The sequence below is a fragment of the Falco peregrinus genome, chromosome 3 (assembly GCF_023634155.1).
Source record: "Falco peregrinus isolate bFalPer1 chromosome 3, bFalPer1.pri, whole genome shotgun sequence".
NCBI lineage: Eukaryota > Metazoa > Chordata > Aves > Falconiformes > Falconidae > Falco > Falco peregrinus.
Window position 1 is genome coordinate 57,845,112 of NC_073723.1, and position 18,253 is coordinate 57,863,364.

At 36.1% G+C, this 18,253-nt stretch overlaps 1 protein-coding gene across 1 annotated transcript in view; it reads left to right on the forward strand.

Annotated features, from left to right (window-relative positions):
* ROCK1 (Rho associated coiled-coil containing protein kinase 1) overlaps positions 1 to 18,253 on the forward strand; it is a 93,371-nt gene that overhangs the window by 56,376 nt on the left and 18,742 nt on the right. Inside the window, exons 17-27 of the mRNA XM_005243285.4 lie at positions 1,416 to 1,522; positions 2,836 to 2,986; positions 3,892 to 4,052; positions 4,920 to 5,104; positions 5,790 to 5,859; positions 7,269 to 7,363; positions 9,243 to 9,408; positions 11,032 to 11,125; positions 13,919 to 14,007; positions 14,330 to 14,518; positions 15,031 to 15,196. Coding sequence (XP_005243342.1) covers positions 1,416 to 1,522; positions 2,836 to 2,986; positions 3,892 to 4,052; positions 4,920 to 5,104; positions 5,790 to 5,859; positions 7,269 to 7,363; positions 9,243 to 9,408; positions 11,032 to 11,125; positions 13,919 to 14,007; positions 14,330 to 14,518; positions 15,031 to 15,196 — 1,473 coding nt within the window. The remainder of the gene's footprint in view (positions 1 to 1,415; positions 1,523 to 2,835; positions 2,987 to 3,891; positions 4,053 to 4,919; positions 5,105 to 5,789; positions 5,860 to 7,268; positions 7,364 to 9,242; positions 9,409 to 11,031; positions 11,126 to 13,918; positions 14,008 to 14,329; positions 14,519 to 15,030; positions 15,197 to 18,253) is intronic.

Below are 18,253 nucleotides of genomic sequence, written 5' to 3' on the forward strand. Positions count from 1 at the left end.
GTTTGATCCAGTCTGTTGTTAATTGCAAGCAGGAGATAAAAATGGTTATAGAAGGCTATTCTGTGCACTTCAAAATGTGCTTTTGGCCACATCCAAGTCAGCAGACTGCAGAATGATCTTTTTCTGAAGGGTGTAGGGTTAAGGTGCTTTGCTGGTATATACCCAAATAGCTTTATGTGATTCAAATACTCATACAGCAGTTTCTAAAAGCACATTTAAAATGAATGAGGAAAGAATAAGATTTAGGAAGACTTTATAAGAAATTATGAGATGGAAGAAGATATATTGCCAGGATGTCTCTTTGTATTTCAGAATTAAGTGAAGCAGACTGTACTGTAGACAGATGTATTTGAAGCGATAGGTCTATTTTTGTATACTCTATTTAAGGTATTACTTGTAATACAGAGTAATCAAAAATATATTTTTGTGTATTTATTTTAAAGGAGGTAATGCAAATTCTTCAGTCTAGAAATATGTGCTACTGCTTTGGCTTATATATTTATACTACTACTTCGGCATGCAGATACATAGACACACAACATATTACTACTACTACTAAGGCTTTGTGTGTTATGGCCTTTCAATACCAAAAGAAGGCTTATGAGAAAGACAGAGACTTTTTACCAGGGCCTGTTGTGACAGGACAGGGGGCAATGGTTTTAAACTGAAAAGAGTGTAATTTATGTTAGATAAACAGAAGAAATTTTAAACAATGAGGGTGATGAGACCCTGGGACAGGTTGCCCAGAGAAGCTGTGATTGCCCCATCCCTGGTAGTGTTCGAAGTCAGGTTGGATGGGGCTTTGAGCAACCTGGTTTAGCGAAAGATGTCCCTGCCCATGGCAGGGGGGATTGAACTAGATGGTCTTTAAAGGTCCCTTCCAAACCAAAATATTCTGTGATTCTGCTCAGTATTTAGTATAAACTTCTGATGCCACACTGCATCTTGTGGTAGATGCTGTGGGGGATGGGGAATAGTTCCTCTATCCAACACAGAGCACTTGAGTCAGTTAGGTGAATATATATTGTATTAGTACCTGTAGATCCATTTGAGCCTAACTTCCTGTGTAATGTGCCTTAACCTACATATTAGTGGAGTTAACATCAGAAAAGGTGCTTGTTGCATAACACAGCAGAACTTGAATTAATGGAATAAATTTCGCATATTAGATATTGGAAGTGATGGAAGGCAGGTACCAAGTTTTGCATGTGATTGTTTTTTTGGTCAATTGTTACTAATGGCATGCATAAAGCGTGGCTAAAAAGATTGGTTTCCTTTTTGATATACAGCCTTTGCATGTCTGGACAATTTGAAGGTAAAAATATTTTAGGGGCCCAGAAGTCAATAAAGGTGGAAAAGCATATTGATCTAAGTCAAGTAACTAATACTGAATGATGTTTAATTTCTTATGGCAGTTCGGATTACAACTTTACAAGAAGAAGTAAAAAACATTAAAAACAATCTTGAAAGAGTGGAAGCAGAAAGGAAACAAGCACAGGATATGCTTAATCATTCAGAAAAGGTACAGTAAAATGATGTTGAGGCTAAAGGTCTTTGTCAGCTTTTGACTATTTTCAAGTAGTATTTATTGATGTTGCTAAGTCCTGTGTTCTTGCTGTGAATCAATCTTGTGTTGAAATGATTGAATAATGCTAATTTACAATCTCATCAGGATGGTAAGTCTCGCAGGTCCTCAGGTAGTTCTTACTTGTAGCTTTGGGCGTAAAAATTGTGTTTGTCATTCACTATCACTGATTCAACACTTCTGCCAATAGCAAGTAATTTTTCTCTGGCTGTCTAGCTATCACTGCAGAGACTTGCCTCCTGAAAATCTATGAATTGAATATTTTAAAAACTTGAAATTTAATTTTCTGCTTTTACTGGATTTTGACCGGATCAGTGCTAGACCTTCTAATCAACTTTGGCGCTGAACTGTTTCAGTTTCCTTTCCCCCTTCCTTCCTTCCTTCCTTCCTTCCTTCCTTCCTTCCTTCCTTCCTTCCTTCCTTCCTTCCTTCCTTCCTTCCTTCCTTCCTTCCTTCCTTCCTTCCTTCCTTCCTTCCTTCCTTCCTTCCTTCCTTCCTTCCTTCCTTCCTTCCTTCCTTCCTTCCTTCCTTCCTTCCTTCCTTCCTTCCTTCCTTCCTTCCTTCCTTCCTTCCTTCCTTCCTTCCTTCCTTCTTAAAGAATGGTAGCAGCATGTTCCCCAGCATCTCTGATTCCCACCCCAAGATGGAGAAACAAGAAGAGTAAAAGGAAATCCTGCACCCTTTTTCCAGATAGAGCTAACTTTGTAGCCTGTGTTTTGAGGTCAGCTAAAGACTTTCTGTGCTGTGTGGTCTATCCAAATAAAACAGAGATACATGACTACTTATGAGGGAAAGTGCAAGGAGTTACTGTTGTCATTTGGTGTTACGTGAAGCAGTGATGCAAAGGCAAGTCCTTGTCTCTGGAAGTTTCTCTGCATTGCTTGTTTCATGTGTTACTGTTAATGGCTGGCAATCTCAACAGTGAAATAACAGAATGCATCCCAGAATTCTAATTCCTCTGTGTGCTAGTGTTATTGGTAGATTAGTTGTATGTTTCCAATTTACATGACTACTGATAATTCAAACTGAGAAGTTTCCATTACCTTACAGATTTATAGACTACTGAAAAATTTAATGAAGTTTTCTCCAGAGCACTGAGTACAGTTTTTATCTGTTACCATTCTTTATTAAACATGAAAAATAACATTGATAATTTCTTCATAACAAAAGGTTAATGCTTAAGAAAGAGAAGAAGGGAAATGTTTCCCTCTGATATTATAGAAATCGGTAACTTTTTTTCTTATCTTTAGGAAAAGAATAATTTAGAGATAGATTTGAACTACAAACTCAAGTCATTACAAGACCGGTTAGAACAGGAACTAAATGAACACAAAGTGACTAAAGCTCGATTAACTGACAAACATCAGTCAATAGAGGAGGCAAGATCAGTTGCAATGTGTGGTAAGTGTTTCTTGCAAGTTTCAGGTGAATATATAATAAAAGATGTTTTGATTATATTATCTTAAAACACATTATCTTATAATGTGGTACTCTTTTAGAAGTGTTTAATGCCTTCTATAAAGAAAATGCATGTCAAAATCTCAAAACGTGAAAACTACACATTTTCAATTCTTTTCTCTAGCGTGGTACTTCTACCATAAAAATTGCATTGTTTCTTATATGTTTTGAACATTTTACTGCATTTGCAATTTAAAGCATTCCTTGGCTTCTAAAATGCTATTGAATCTTGAAATTCTGGCTAATGCTGAATGAAATTGAAAGAGTGCATTATTAAGACAGATGTCTTGGAGCATTCATTCCTATGTAACTGTGTTAAAAATATTGGTGTTTTATTAGGCACAGTGGTAATGTGATGAAGTTTCTTTTATAGATACATATCCATGAATCAAAGCTGTGTCTTGGTATCTTAATTAAATATATAAGATTTTCTTTCTGAGGGTCATTGGTACCTGAATGTGTAGTTTGTAACTTTTCAGAAAGCTGATACAAATGATAGCGCTTTTCTTTCACTTTACGATCCATTCATGCAAATGAAACTTTGCCTTTATTGATTAATTCAAGAATCTGCATTTTTTAATTCTTTCACTATTAGTCTTTCAGTAGTCATAATAATATTCCAGTGTTTTGAATGCAAATTCGAATTACATTTCTTTTTTAGTGTTTTTAGTAATAATGCCGGGAAGTTTATAGGTAGTAGTCAGTCCATCTAACAGAAAAAGAGCTTAAATAGCTGAACAAAAGGGTCTGAAGAATACTGGGATGTTTAGGACTGTGTTTACAAAAAGCATTCTTGTAGATACTACATACTCATTTTTGTTGTTTTACTTTCCTTAATCTTATATTAGAGATGGAAAAAAAAGTAAGGGAAGAAAGGGCAGCAAGAGAAAGGGCAGAAAATCGGATAGTTCAAGCTGAAAAACAGTGTTCCATGCTGGACTTTGACCTGAAGCAATCTCAGCAGAAACTGGAACACCTTCTTGAGCAAAAGGAGAGACTGGAAGATGAAGTAAGTAAAATGTTCATCACTAACAATTTTCTATATAAATAAGAAATAATATGTGCACCAAGAAATAGAAAATTAAATCAACTTATACTGATGTCATTGTATAATACCCCTCTCAGTAGAACTGAAGATAGTTGGCCTAAATAGTTTTAGATATTTTTCATTTGTTTCTCAGCTCTTGGATGCCTTAGATATTTGAGCCCTCAATGTAATGTAATCAATTTTTTCATGTTTCCTTTTCTTTTTTTAAAGGAAAAACTTGCTTGTGAATTTGACTGTGTAGTCAGATTGGTTTGGATGGTTTGCAGTTCTGAGTTTGCATTCTCCGGAGAAGCATTTGTCCAAGGAAATATGCAATTAGAATATTGAATGTGAAAACTACAAATTACAGTGTCTTGCTTACTTTTTCTTCACAGGACACTGGGTTATGAATGAAGGTTATAACACCTTTCTTAGGGGTCACGACTTCAGTAAATTAGGTTTTATTTATCTGGTAGACTGCATTTTTTTCTAGGGTGACAAGTTTTTAACATCTGAAATGCAGAGAGGTTTGCAGGACCTTTCAGCAGACAATTTGGGTTTCTTCCATTGTTGCCTTTAAGATAAGATAAAACACATTTGGGACTTTGAAATAAGCTAAGTATGGGGAAGCTTTATCATCATGCAGTGTCATGTCAGTACGTTCTGTAAGGGCAGCAGCTTTCTATTGCACTGAAGTGTTTGGAGGTTCAGGAATATTTGTATGTATTGTACAATGTGTAGCATCTATGCAATGGTGTTTCATGTAAAATGTACCATATATGAAACACTTTCAACCATGTGCAATTGGTTATTCAGAAATGCTCCTAAATTGAAATATTTCTCATTTAGGTAAGGAATCTAACGCTTCAGCTAGAACAAGAGACGAATAAGCGAATAATGGCACAGAATGAATTAAAGGCACAAGCTTTTGAAGCAGATAACTTGAAGGGTTCTGAGAAGCAGCTGAAACAGGAAATCAATACGTTGTTGGAAGCAAAGAGGTTACTGGAATTTGAGTTGGCTCAACTTGCTAAGTAAGTAAAAATCTGAAGTAAAATGGAAAAAGTTGCTTTATTATACATGTACTGTTTTGCCTGTTCCTGTTACTAAAAAAAGTTCTCTGGAACATAGGCATTTTTTTGCTAAACCAAAAGAGTATTTTTAGCTGCATGTTATGATTTCTGTATGTAGCCTTCAGTGTTGGAATATTTTTGTTATGAGCTATGATGCAGAACAATTCTTAGCTCATCATTCTATGTCAAGACATATATATATATGCCACTTATATTTGGGTGACTTCTTTATGGATTGACTGTGATACTACTTATTAAATCATATGGGTCTTTTAGTTTTACTGTATAGGAGTCAGTAGCTTTTTTTCCCCCTTTAACTACCTGATCCTTTTTCTTAACATTTCTTAAGCTGATTGAAGACATTTTTCAATAATTAGGCTTATATCATATCTTCTTTCAGCTGACTTAACATTTTTCCATTTAAAGTACTCTTTGTCTTCTAAGTTATGTACTGAAATGGTCATTGGGGTAGAATAAGGAATGTACTTAAATCAGAAGTTTAGGATACAACAAACTGTTGGTCATTGTGAAATAATATGTGTGCAAATGTAAGATCTTCATAGGGTACTTTTCTGCTTAGAAGTAGTCTGCCTGTCATTTGTTAGTAGCTGACTTTTATATGCTTTCCTTTTTTATTTCTTCAAAGACAGTACAGAGGAAATGAAGGTCAAATGCGTGAGCTTCAGGATCAACTTGAAGCTGAGCAGTATTTTTCGGTAAGACTTGCAAAGAATTGTGAGTACTACATTTTGACAAATTGTTTCAATGGAATCATTGAACAGTGAATAGTTTGACATATTAAAGTTTTCTAAATATAAATAACCTGGCATAAATCAGCAATTCACAAAATGCTGCTGGAAATACAATGAGCAAAAAATTAGAGAACATTAGATAGTCTATCTGCTAAGTTGCTTTGTCTTTTTTTTCCAATCTTACATGTTTCATTGAGTAGCTTTTACCTGAATTATTCATCAGAGTAGTTCCTGTCTTGAGATTGGAAAACAGCTATTTTTCTGACACAATGGCAAACTTTATAGAGAGTTCAGAATCTCCATACTTACTGGAATGTATTCCATGCTATTGATCTACCATAAGTATATTTAAGATCCATAGCATTCTGTACATATTCCTCATCCTTATAAAAATACACCTTCTCTGCACCTGAGTCCCTGAAGAGCCTTATTTGGTACTCCAGGTAGTCAAAATGTTTATTTCATAGATTTTGTTTGGTCTGTTTTATTTCTGTGAAAGCAAACAGTAGCGTAAGATGCTCTATAATGCCTGAACTTCAAATAACATTTGTGAATAAGAACAGCCTCATTTCACTTTGGGAAGTACTTGTTAAATTTGGTTCTTCCTTGGAGAGGCAATAAAAAATTTTGTTTTACTGAACTGCATATGATTGTAATTTCATTATGTGTTACAGATTTTTGTGCATTTCTCCATGACATGTTGCTAATAAGAAGATCCAGAGTATTGTGTTTCATTCTCAGTTTTCCCTTTTTTCACTAGCATGTAGTTTAAAAGAGACATTTTTAATTCAGTGTGAATATTTATCAAAAGTATTTTACTGTAGGAGATCAGATTTGAACTTTCAGAATTACTGGTGGTGTTAATAACAATACAGTAATTTAGAACAGAAGTCATTCATGTAAATCAGACCTCTGTTGCATCAGTTATTAAGACAAAGTCAGTCTTTGCACAAAAAAACAGTCTAAGAGAAAAGATACATGGATACAAAAAAAATACAACAGGTGGAAACATAGGACACTGTTAGGCTTGTTTGACTGACATTTTGAGACAGTGATGCTACAGGAGGATGCAGTTTTGTCCTGTTGTCTCCAAGAGACCTGCTCAGCTCTGTCCTAGTGCCTGCCTTCCCTTTTGTCAGCAGGTATGTTTGTACAACTATGTAGGAAACCAGACTAGAAGATTGAAAACTAACCTGGTCACATGAGTTCCCTACACAAGGGAAACTGGAAAGGAGCATCGCAGGCAGGCAGGAGGGGGAAAATTCCATTGAAGACAGCACTGGCATGTGTTGGGGTTTGACAGTTTCAAACCAACGAAGAATTTCACTATGGAATTTCAATAATGATTCTTTTTTTTATGCTTTCTTTTACAGACACTTTACAAAACTCAGGTTAAGGAACTGAAAGAGGAAATGAATGAAAAGAATAAAGACACTCAAAGAAAAATGCAGGAATTGCAAAATGAAAAGTATGCCCATTGTGTTTCTCAAATATACATTAACTTTTTCCATGTAGTATGGTCTCACTCATGAAGATTTTGAATCAGATTTAGAATGTTTAATTCCTTCAGAAAAAGACAGGTCTCAAAAGTGTTCCATAACGCCTTATAAGATGGTAGATACAGAGGATGTTACCTATGATATCCCACAAAGCCAAATATGGTTGTTCATATTTGCTTTGGACTCTGTTTGTAATGTCTGGAAGAAGAATGATGACTTCTGAGAATTTAGGAAGATGCAGAATTTTAAAAAAATAATTCAGATTTGTTGTAATCATCTTGCTTGTATAATAATTTTTTTTATGTTATCCTGATAATTACTTGGTATCTTTCTATAGCCAATAAAATAACTGGAGGAAAAAAATAAGGAAAATAATTTGAATTCTAAGTTTAGTATACTTCAGATTACAGCAAACCAGTTAATCCAACAACCATTAATTGTGATGTATTATTTTCTAAGTTAGCAAATAAGGAAAGAATTTTTTTAAGCTTGTTTTTCCAATTTAGTAATTCATATAATATATATTTATTTAATACATATGTATTCTGAAGGAGACTGTAGCCTTATGCATGAAGCAGAGTTTCTCTGTTCTAAATTCGGGGTGTCTCATTCTTAAGTGTCAGCATTGCAAAATGGTCTAAACAGAGGAGGTTATGTAGTGTTCATGATGCATTTCAGTGGGCTAAGAAAGGGAGAAAGAAAAGATACTGTATTAATAAATGTGATACAGGGAGAAAATACCTGGCTGTGCAAAGTTGTTCAGAAGTAGTATCCAACTTAAAAAGAAAAAAAGGCTAGGGGAGGTGGGAGAGACTTCCTTTATTCCTGCTGTGGTTTCTTTTCTTTTCCTCTTTTCTTACTTATTTTATAGTTTCCTTTTATTCTCTTTCCACACTGTTCTCCACAATTTTATGTTCATCATAAACGTTTTTCATCTGGATACAACAATGGGAATTGTGACAAACTCTTGAGTGTACTTCGTTACCTTGTTGTAGTAGAGACTCTTATCTACTACAGATGTATCAAATCAGTGGACTCCATAGAAATACTTATTTCATTGCATAAATCTCTTTGTATTTTGCAGTGCAGGAGGGGCATCTGTCATGAGCCCATACTGCAGTAATGTATTGCCACTTCTATCTCAGCATGCTGTGCACTGTGTTACATGTTGCTGTGTACATCTGGTGGGTGCTAGACTGGCCACCGTGCTTTATGTGGGTTTCTTTGCAGGCAAACATATAGGAGCTCTGCCTGTACTCCAAGCAAGAGCAAGGAAGTTTGGCTTGTATGCTGAGTTGATTAGAAGTGTGTATACATTAACTTCAGTGCAGTATCTCATTAATGCCCCTGCCTCTCAAGCTGTACATAGAATATGCAAGTCTTTCTGCAAAAGGTTGCATAGACATAGAACCGCTGTATGTTTTCAGAAGCTTTATGCAATTTTTCTTATTGTTCAGACAGACTGGAGTACACGTTTTCATGAGCAGTAATCTTGTGTGAAGAGGTTGGTAATACTGATGGGGCTAAGTATCTGTTGATGGACCACACTGTACATGCAATTTAATTTTATTTTTTATTCTTCAAAAGCAGAAGAATTTGACACCTGGTTTCCTAAGGGTTGATGTTTCATGGATGATTGAAATTTTAATTGAATTACAGTAAGCTTGCTGCTGTAGCTTGTGTGAATCATCAAAAGATACAAGTGTATGGAATGTGGTTTAGTAAATCATGTTTTTCTTAAGAAACTAAGATGACAGTTATCTGAGTGGTGTAATTTGGGTTTTTTAGTCTTCCTGAAAATTTGGAATGTTTTGCATAGGGAACAAAATTTTAATGTCCTTTTTACAGAGAAACACTCACTACCCAGCTGGATTTAGCTGAAACCAAAGCTGAGTCAGAACGGTTGGCACGAGCACTCCTTGAAGAACAGTATTTTGAACTGAGTCAGGAAAGCAAAAAAGCAGCATCAAGACACAGGCAAGAAATGACTGATAAAGACAGCATCATAAGAAGGGTAAATTATTCCACTGTAATTAATACATATAAATATATTTTTTATCTTCCAGCTGGAAACATACATTTATGTTTTTACTTTAATTTATTAAGTTGTGTGATCATAAGTGATAACTATTTAAGTATCTTAAGTTTTGGACTCAGTTGGAACCTTAAACATTTAAATCCCATCATGTGAACTCCCAAAGAAATGTAGACGTGATGGATCAGAGGTAAAGCCAGAATGAAAATCAAGTGAATATCTATAATTCAGTTACTAAGCCTTTTGTAACTGCTTCTTGTTATTCCCCAATGTATTTAAATCTTGTAAATTTGTGGAGCTGTGTATTGGAGACTTATTGCAAAATAACTTAGTCCTTTGAAAAAAAAACACTTGAAAGTCTTGAGCTTCTTCTCATTGGTGAACTATTAAAAAACCAAAAACAAGCCCCAAACTGGAATTTTTGAAGATACTTTATAGTGTAGCCCTTCAGTATTGGTGTCAAGTTCACAAATACCTTAACCAAGGAGTTTCAAATAGCAAGCCATATATAGTGTAGTTATTTTATCATTGTTGGTTTTTTCCCATTTAGCATCAGCTATGCAGATTTTCCTAAGAATCCTGGAGGTGTAAATCTTCAGTAATACTGTAGGTGTAACTGAACCTGGATCAGTTGCTCAAAGCTTTCTGTTAGCGCTAACGTGGATGTTACTTCTCTGTGTAAAGATAATGGAAGTAGAGTTTGTTACACCTGTTTATTATAAGCTCGAAATCCCTTGAATACCACCATTTCTTAATTTAGAAGACTGTCTCCCTATGGCATCGAAGGAATACTTTCTTGCCAATAAGTTTGTTGGTTTCACATATTCTCATAATTTTGTCAGGCAGCTCAATACACAATTATTTCCATAGGCTTCAAGCAAAAGCTTTTTTCAGGAATGCAGTTATGTCTGGTTTTTAATGTGTGTGTTAAGAGGTTAGCAAAATGATCCTAACTGTGGCAACTAGCATATTCAAAATGTGATGGTTTTCCTTTGTATGTGGTACTTTTTTTTTTTTTTTTCCCCAAACCTATGTACATATATACCTAGGTATGCTTTGACTTAGACCAAATTTTGGTTTATATTCATACTGATTTATACCTGTTCTTCAGCATATATGACAATAGTTCAGCAGCAGATGCCATGTGTGTACTCTAACCTTGAATGCTGGAGTTGTATCGTCTATCAGTTGCTTTTCTGTCTGAATTCAGGGGATCAGGACTCTGAGCGCTACTTCTTTCCAAGTACCACACATTAATTGAAAATTGCCACATTTGATAACTGACAATCTGATTTTGCTTGAGTTTTTAATTATATACTACAGTGTTGTCAGTCCTGCAAAGTTCTTTAAAAAAATATATAATTCTTTCTGGGTTAGGTGTATTTCAAGCTTGGTAAATCAAGACAGCTTAGAAGAAAAGCACCATTTAAAAAAAAAAATCAGGTTTGAAAGGTAGAGCAGATTTTTTTGTGTATAATCTGAGGAATGTGTTCCAGGTAAATGGATATTACAGTTTTAAGGTTATTTAAAATAATAGTAGTATAAATATTTTTAGAATTTATGGCAAGTTCTTTATTCTAAAATGTTTTTGTTTTCATTTAGCTGGAAGAAACTAATAACACATTAACCAAAGATGTTGATTTAATAACAAAGGAAAATTCAGAGATCAGTGAAAAAATTAAGAAACAGGAGGAAGGTATGTCATTTTGGAGTTTTGATTCTTTTCTAAGGAAGCACAATTGAATTTGAAGCACACGTAGCAGAATGGAAATGGGAAAAGACTTTCTGTTTATCTTCCCTATTATTTTGGGCTTGATGAAAAGGAATATAATTTTGTTTAATTAAATCATTCATTTAATCTGGAAAATACATCTTTGCTGTAAATTGCACCCATTTTTAAAAAGGGTAGAAAGGAGGTCCCTAGGAACTACTGACCTGTCAGTCTCACCTCTGTGCCTGGGAAGATCATGGAGCAGATCCTCCTAGAAGCTATGCTAAGGCACAGGGAGGCAATTTGAGACAGCCAGCGTGGCTTCCCCAAGGGCAAGTCCCACCTGACCAACCTAGTGGCCTTCTGCGATGGAGTGACTACCTCAGTGTATAAGGGAAGAGCTACAGATGTCGTCTGTCTGGACTTCTGTAAGGCCTTTGACATGGTCCCCCGCAACATCCTTCTCTCTAAATTGGAGAGATACAAATTTGATGGGTGGACTGTTCAGTGGAGGAGGAATTAGCTGGATGGTTGCATCCAGGGGTAGTGGTCAATGGCTCCAGCTGGATGTCCAGATGGAGATTGTGACAAGTGGTATTCCTTCAAGGTCCATACTGGGACCAGTACTGTTTAATATCTTCATCAATGGCATAGACGGTGGGATCAAGCGCACCCTCAGCAAGTTCACAGGTGACACCAAGTTGAGTGGTGCAGTTGACATGCCTGAGGGACAGGATGCCATCCAGGGAGACCTGGACAAGCTTAAGAGGTGGGTCCTTGTGAACCTTGTGAGGTTCAAGAAGGCCAAGAGCAAGGTCCTCCACATGATTCGGGTCAGTTTCTGGTATTAATACAGGCTGGGAAATGAAGGGATTGAGAGCAGCCCTGTGGAGAAGGACTTGGGGGTACTGATGGATGAAAACCTGGACATGAAGCAGCAAGGTGCGCTCACAGCCCAGAAGGCCAACCCTATCCTGGGCTGCATTGACAGAAGCGTGGCCAGCAGGTCAAGGGAGGTGACTCTCCCCCTCTACTCTGTGCTGGTGAGACCCAACCTGGAGTGCTGTGTCCAGCTCTGGAACAACCCTCAGCACAAGGAAAAACATGGACCTGTTGGAATGGGTCCAGAGGAGGGGCATGAAGTTGATCAGAGAGATGGAACACCTCCTAGGAAGAAAGTCTGAAAGAGCTGGGGTTGTTCAGCCTGGAGAAGAGAAGGCTTCAGGGAGACCTTATTGCAGCCTTTCATTACTTAAAGGGGACTTATAAGAAAGATGAGGGCAAACATTTTTGCAGGGTCTGTTGTGATGGGACAAGAGGTAATGGTTTTAAGCTAAAAGTGGATAGAGTCAGACTAGGTATTGGGAAGAAATTTTTTTACAGTGATGATGGTGAAATACTAGAACAGGTTCCCCAGAGTGGTGGTATATGCCCCATATCAAGGTCAGGGGCTCTGAGCAACCTGATCGAGTTGAAGCTGTCCCTGCTTTTTGCAGGTAGGTTGAACTAGATGACCTTTAAAGGTGCCTTTCAACCCAAACTATTCTGTAATTCCAAATTGCCATTCTTTCTATTGTATTGCTTCCATTTCCATGCACTGCCTTTATTGCTGAAAACAACTAAAACCCTCAGGCGTAGCAGGTAGGAAAAAAGTGAGTTTCTGCTCACACTCCTTCCTCAGTTCTTAAAATAAACTAGCACTAACTTCCTGCAGGAGTAGTCAGGAATGCCAGCTATGCCCTTGTGTGCATGGAATTTATTAACAAAAATTATTTTGCTCATTTCATATTGCACACAGTGTATTTATTAAAGTTTCTTTTCCCTATCTCCAGTATTTACAGTAAAGCAGTATTATTTCAATTTCTTCAAGATCTCGCTTAGACTCAGAATCTTAAGTTGTGATCATACGCCTATCAGTGGATTGTTCTATTTACATGCATTCTGACTGTATGGGAAGTCACGGTTATTCAGTTTACTCCCATGGTTTTGCATTTGGGAAGCATTAGAAAATTGGAATACATGCTTTAATATCTGTTGGCTATGAGAGTAAAGGCCTTATTACTTATGTTGCCAGTTTTGTTGCCGACGCTACACAGGCAGTAGGGCATACTAAAACATTTTCCCTTAGTTCTGCATTTCTGTAGTAGCAGGGATTGGTGAGCAAGCAGTTTTCAGTATTTTGTAGTTTATGGAGTTTGTTACTTTTAAAGTACTTGAATAACTGTTTGCGGTTTTGGTGGAGAAATCCTTACCAGTGAAATGCATACTTGTAGAGACTTTGGGAGCGAACCAGCAGACTGGAGGTGTGATAGAAAGATTGCTAGAATTGAGTAACTGGGGGTGAGTGTGTGTGTGACAGTCATTCCTTGTAAGCCTTTTTCCCCATGTTCTGTTTATGCCTGATTTGAGAATCTGTACTGAATATGTGTCCGGTCATATCAGTCTTATTCTATGTGGGTACTGACTTAGTGCAGAAACACTTGTGGTAGCACACACACAAAAGGAAGTGGGGCAAAAAACTTAGTCATCACCAGAAAACAAAAATATGTATGCTGGCTTTGGTATTTCATCTTGGTGCCTTTGTGATATATCCTCCTGGTAATTTTCTATCATTATAGTAGTGTTAAACTGGTAACCTTTGTCATTGCAAACTGTTTTGAGCATTAAGTGACACAACAGGAAACTGGAGGAAAAAAATGATGCAATTGTAGAAGTGATTAAGCTTAGAAATAGTTACCTTGTCCTATAATACTTCAAAGTTGAATATTATTTTAACAGAATATGAAATTAAAAAAGAGGAGGAAATCAATAATATTAGAATGCATTATGAGAAGAGCATTAACACTGAAAGAACTCTGAAGACACAGGTATGACTTATGCAATTTAATAACAATAATTACGTTGCATTTCAGATACATTTTCAGTTCATTATTTATGTGGCTAACTTAGCGCCTTTAAGATTATGTTTATATTAAACATGATGTATAATATGCCTTGTTGATATTTACAGTTGACAGAATGAATTTTTATGCTGTGTACTTTTCAGTATTACTTCTGTTGTGAGTAAGGGCCATTTATGCTGGTGAATATTTTTTTTGATTGAATTCTGTAACTAGAGGAACTTAGAAGTTTTCTGTGAAACATGCTTGCATATATAATTTTTCTTGCTGGTTTTCCTTTTTTTAACAGGCTGTCAACAAACTGGCTGAGATAATGAATCGGAAAGATTTTAAAATAGACAGAAAGAAAGCTAACATGCAAGATTTGAGGAAGAAGGAGAAGGAAAACCGAAAGCTCCAATTAGAACTTAATCAAGAAAAAGAGAAATTCAATCAGATGGTAGTGAAATACCAAAAGGAGCTCAACGAAATGCAAGCGGTAAAATAATCTTAAATTTTTTGCCACATTGTGGAATTTTCTCTGCAGGAAGAACGTATAGCTCATAATCTACTTGAAAAAATAACAACCTCTGTTTCAGATGTTCTAGGCTACAGAATTTTAGTGAGGTAGAGAACTCAACAAGTGTGCAGCTCTGCTTGTTCTCATTCATTTCGCCTTTCTAAATTCTTAACTGTGGAAGTCACCAATATATTATGAAGGCTAAAAAACTGAACACTGTTTATGCAGTTTGTTTCACTGGTAGGTGGTCTCGTTTGCAAAACTAATCGTACTTTAGTAGATTAATTATACTGGTTTGTACTTCCTGGATCTTTGTTATTTAACTTTGTTTCCAAGGCTGGATGAACACTTCTACTGTAATCACTTTTGCTAATGCTATCAAAAGTATCTAGAGATATTAAAAAAAAAAAAAGTAGTGAGTTTTGTTTTCAGAATACTTTGTTGCCATATTTTTGGTATCACAGTAATTGTGCATGTGTATGTAAATACAGCAACTAGCAGAAGAATCTACATACAGGAATGAGCTCCAGATGCAGCTGGATAGTAAAGAGAGTGACATAGAACAACTACGAAGGAAAATTTTGGACCTCCAGCAAGGAATGGATTCTACCAGCGTTGCTAGTCTCCAGCCAGATGAAACGGATGGAAATCTGTCAGGTAAGAGAAAAGCATATTAGAACTACTTGATTTTGTGCATAGATATAGTTTTGGAAGATATTATTTCAAACAAGTTACTACCTTTTGAAATCTTCTGGCTGTCTCTGTCTATATCACATTTCCACTTTTTGCTTTGTTTTGGTTTGGTTTTATCTGAGCTTAGCTGCCTATATATAAGTCTTAATTTTTTCTCACATCACTTCTCCCACTGTATGGCTTGGCATTAGCATAATTTTTATCCACTTTCACTGAGAGAGTATCTTTATATCTGCTGCTGCTCTTTGAACAATGAATACTATGTGCTGTATCCAGTGAACAGAATACACTTCCAGAACATAGTGATTGTCTTTTTTATCTTGAATGCAAAAATTGCCTTGGTCTTGTCTGTTATTACAGTCATGTGCCACCTTTATGACAAGTGGCAATAATTGCCAATGTGAAAAATAATTGTAGGAATTTCCATAATGCATTTATAGTTTGTGTGGTACTCCAATTTAGCAGATCAAAATAAGAATAATTAATATGGTGCAGTTAGCCATTTCCATGTAGTGTGAGTTCCAGGCACTATATAATTTGAGACCCACTGTTACACTGTTTAGTGATTTTTTCCCCTCCCCAATGACTGAAAAGCATAATCAGTTAGTACTTTCTCATGATCTATTTCTATATCTTTAGATACAGCAAAAAGCAATTAGTGGTAATAAGCTGTGTTTGACAATTTCCTTCTGTTGGAGCTAGGTTTATTTTTTTTGTAGAGTTAAGCAATTTTTATGGTTCATCATGAAATTCTTAGTAAATGCTTGTCTTACACATATACAGTTTCATTTGTATTGTAGAAAAATATATTCAAACATATGGAAATAGAATACTATTTTGGATATTTTAAGACTTCAGTGGATGAGTAATCAGATAAAAGTAAATAGAATCTTTTTAGGTGTCTCTTTTCCTGTTAATGCACTTCATGCTGCTCAGATTGGCACTTCCTAGAGTTTTTCCAGGGGTCTTAGAGTGATTGAAATTTCAGGTAGATTATGAGACTTCGTATATCTATTTATGTAGTTATTCCTTTCGGTGTCTATTTTTATGTCCTGTCTTCTTCTAGTGTATTTTTAGGTTTTCATTTTCGGTTAATATTTAAAAGAATTCTGTTCTAAAATAGATTTTCATTCATATAGTGATAGTCTATTCTTACAACTTCCATTCTGTCCAAGAAGCCTTTTGCACTGTGATCGGTAAAACCCTCAGGTAATTGCCATCTTGTGAAGTAAATGTCTGCTTCTTTCGAAAACATCTTCTGGGTCACACTTCCATCGAAACTCAGTATTGAGAATTCTTAGACCTATTAGATTGGTGAAGGAACATTTTTTTCCTTAGCTGTCACCTGCTAGGAGCTCCCTCTGATATTTCTGATCTCAGGAATTTTTCTCTTAGATTCTGGTTCTCAGTGTATTCCATTTAACTGGGGTAAAAAAGAAATCAGAGAGGTTTTACTTACTAAAGGTTGGGGGGGTTTATCCCCTCAAATTAATATTTGGAATCAAGCCTTATGTTTGATAGTGTCTCCTAAATGAAGAACGCTCTGGTTCATAATATTTTATTGAAAACTTCCGAACTCTTGTAAATTAAGAGTTTAAACTTTTCTACAGGAAAACAGACCAGATTTATTCTACATAAAAGGGTAGTTTTGAGCTTCCTCACTTTCCTTCTCAGACATTTTCAGCATAATGACTGTTGCATATTGCACTGAAAACACCCAGTGCTTCCATCTGGGCATAGGCACCTTCCTGTTTTCTTCTTAACTGCGATAGTGTGTCAATATGATCCTGATGTCTCTTAGATCTTGGCAAGACTGTAGGAGTAAGCACTTTTTGTCTGCCTCGTTAAGGTACGTTATTTTCAGTTTTGCCTCTGGAGACGTGTTGGGAGGCTTCTGGCTGTATGACCTGCCACTTGAATATCGGGGCAGAAAGTTCAGTATGTGCAAGATCTTTTCAAGTCAGCTGTAACTCTTCCATACTCATGACCCCTCTGTTTCTTTTTTACTAGCCTTTCATTTCTCTTCTCTTTTTTTTTTTTGCCCTTATCGCTATACATGCCTCTGATTTTTACTGCAGTTGTGCTGCTGGTGTTGCTGTCATACAGGTAGGACTCCTAATACATATTATTAGGACTTATCTAGATTTAGATCATGTCCCTACATGCTGCTTTTTGTGTTGGGTTTTTTTTTTTTTTGAGTGATGCTCTGTGTTGATCAGGATCTGAATAAGAAGCAATTTAGGTAATTAAAAGAGATTAAGTGACATTAGTATAGTCAGATTTCACACATTTGTCAAAGAGCCAAGTAGAGGGCAAAGGAGTGCACTAGCATTATAAGGAGGAAAAAAAAAAAGCCAATCTTCAAAGTAGAAATACCCTATGCCCCAGAAAGAGGAAATTATGCAGCGTGTAGGTATTTTTCTGTGAACCAAGTAATTAGTCTTCAAAACAAGGTGGCATACCACAGCAGTTAATTTGCTACAATTTAGTTATATGAAGTTGTTTGTCTTCAAATGCGTGCCAAGTTCTCATCATTTCTGTAGCCCAAGCATAGACATTCCTTCAGAGCACCCTGAATAGCGTTTTGTTAATGAGATGGACCTGATGAGTAGTCAGTAGGATTCTCTAGGTGATACATTTGTTCTTAAGGCAAAGGCATTCCTTAAAAATATTTAAGACATATATATGGTAAAATTAGTAAATCAGTAATTATAGTATGATTTATTCAGTTTCCTGTCACAGTAAAAACATCACCAGGGAAAACTTAAACACAAAATAATGTAAACATATCTAAAGGAATGATTCCACAGTCTCAGTTCTGGTCCCGGGCAGTCTCTGGTTTAATTGAAAAAACACCTTGGTATGAAACAGTGTGATAGTAATGTTCGTGGAATTCCAGAGAGACCCTGGCTCTCAGGCATTGTCCACTGTCATCCTGCATGGCAGAGAGGTTCAGGCTATGGGGTGGTATCTTGTATAATCAAGGAGCTTAGTTTACCAGTGACCAGAGAGGCTACAAGA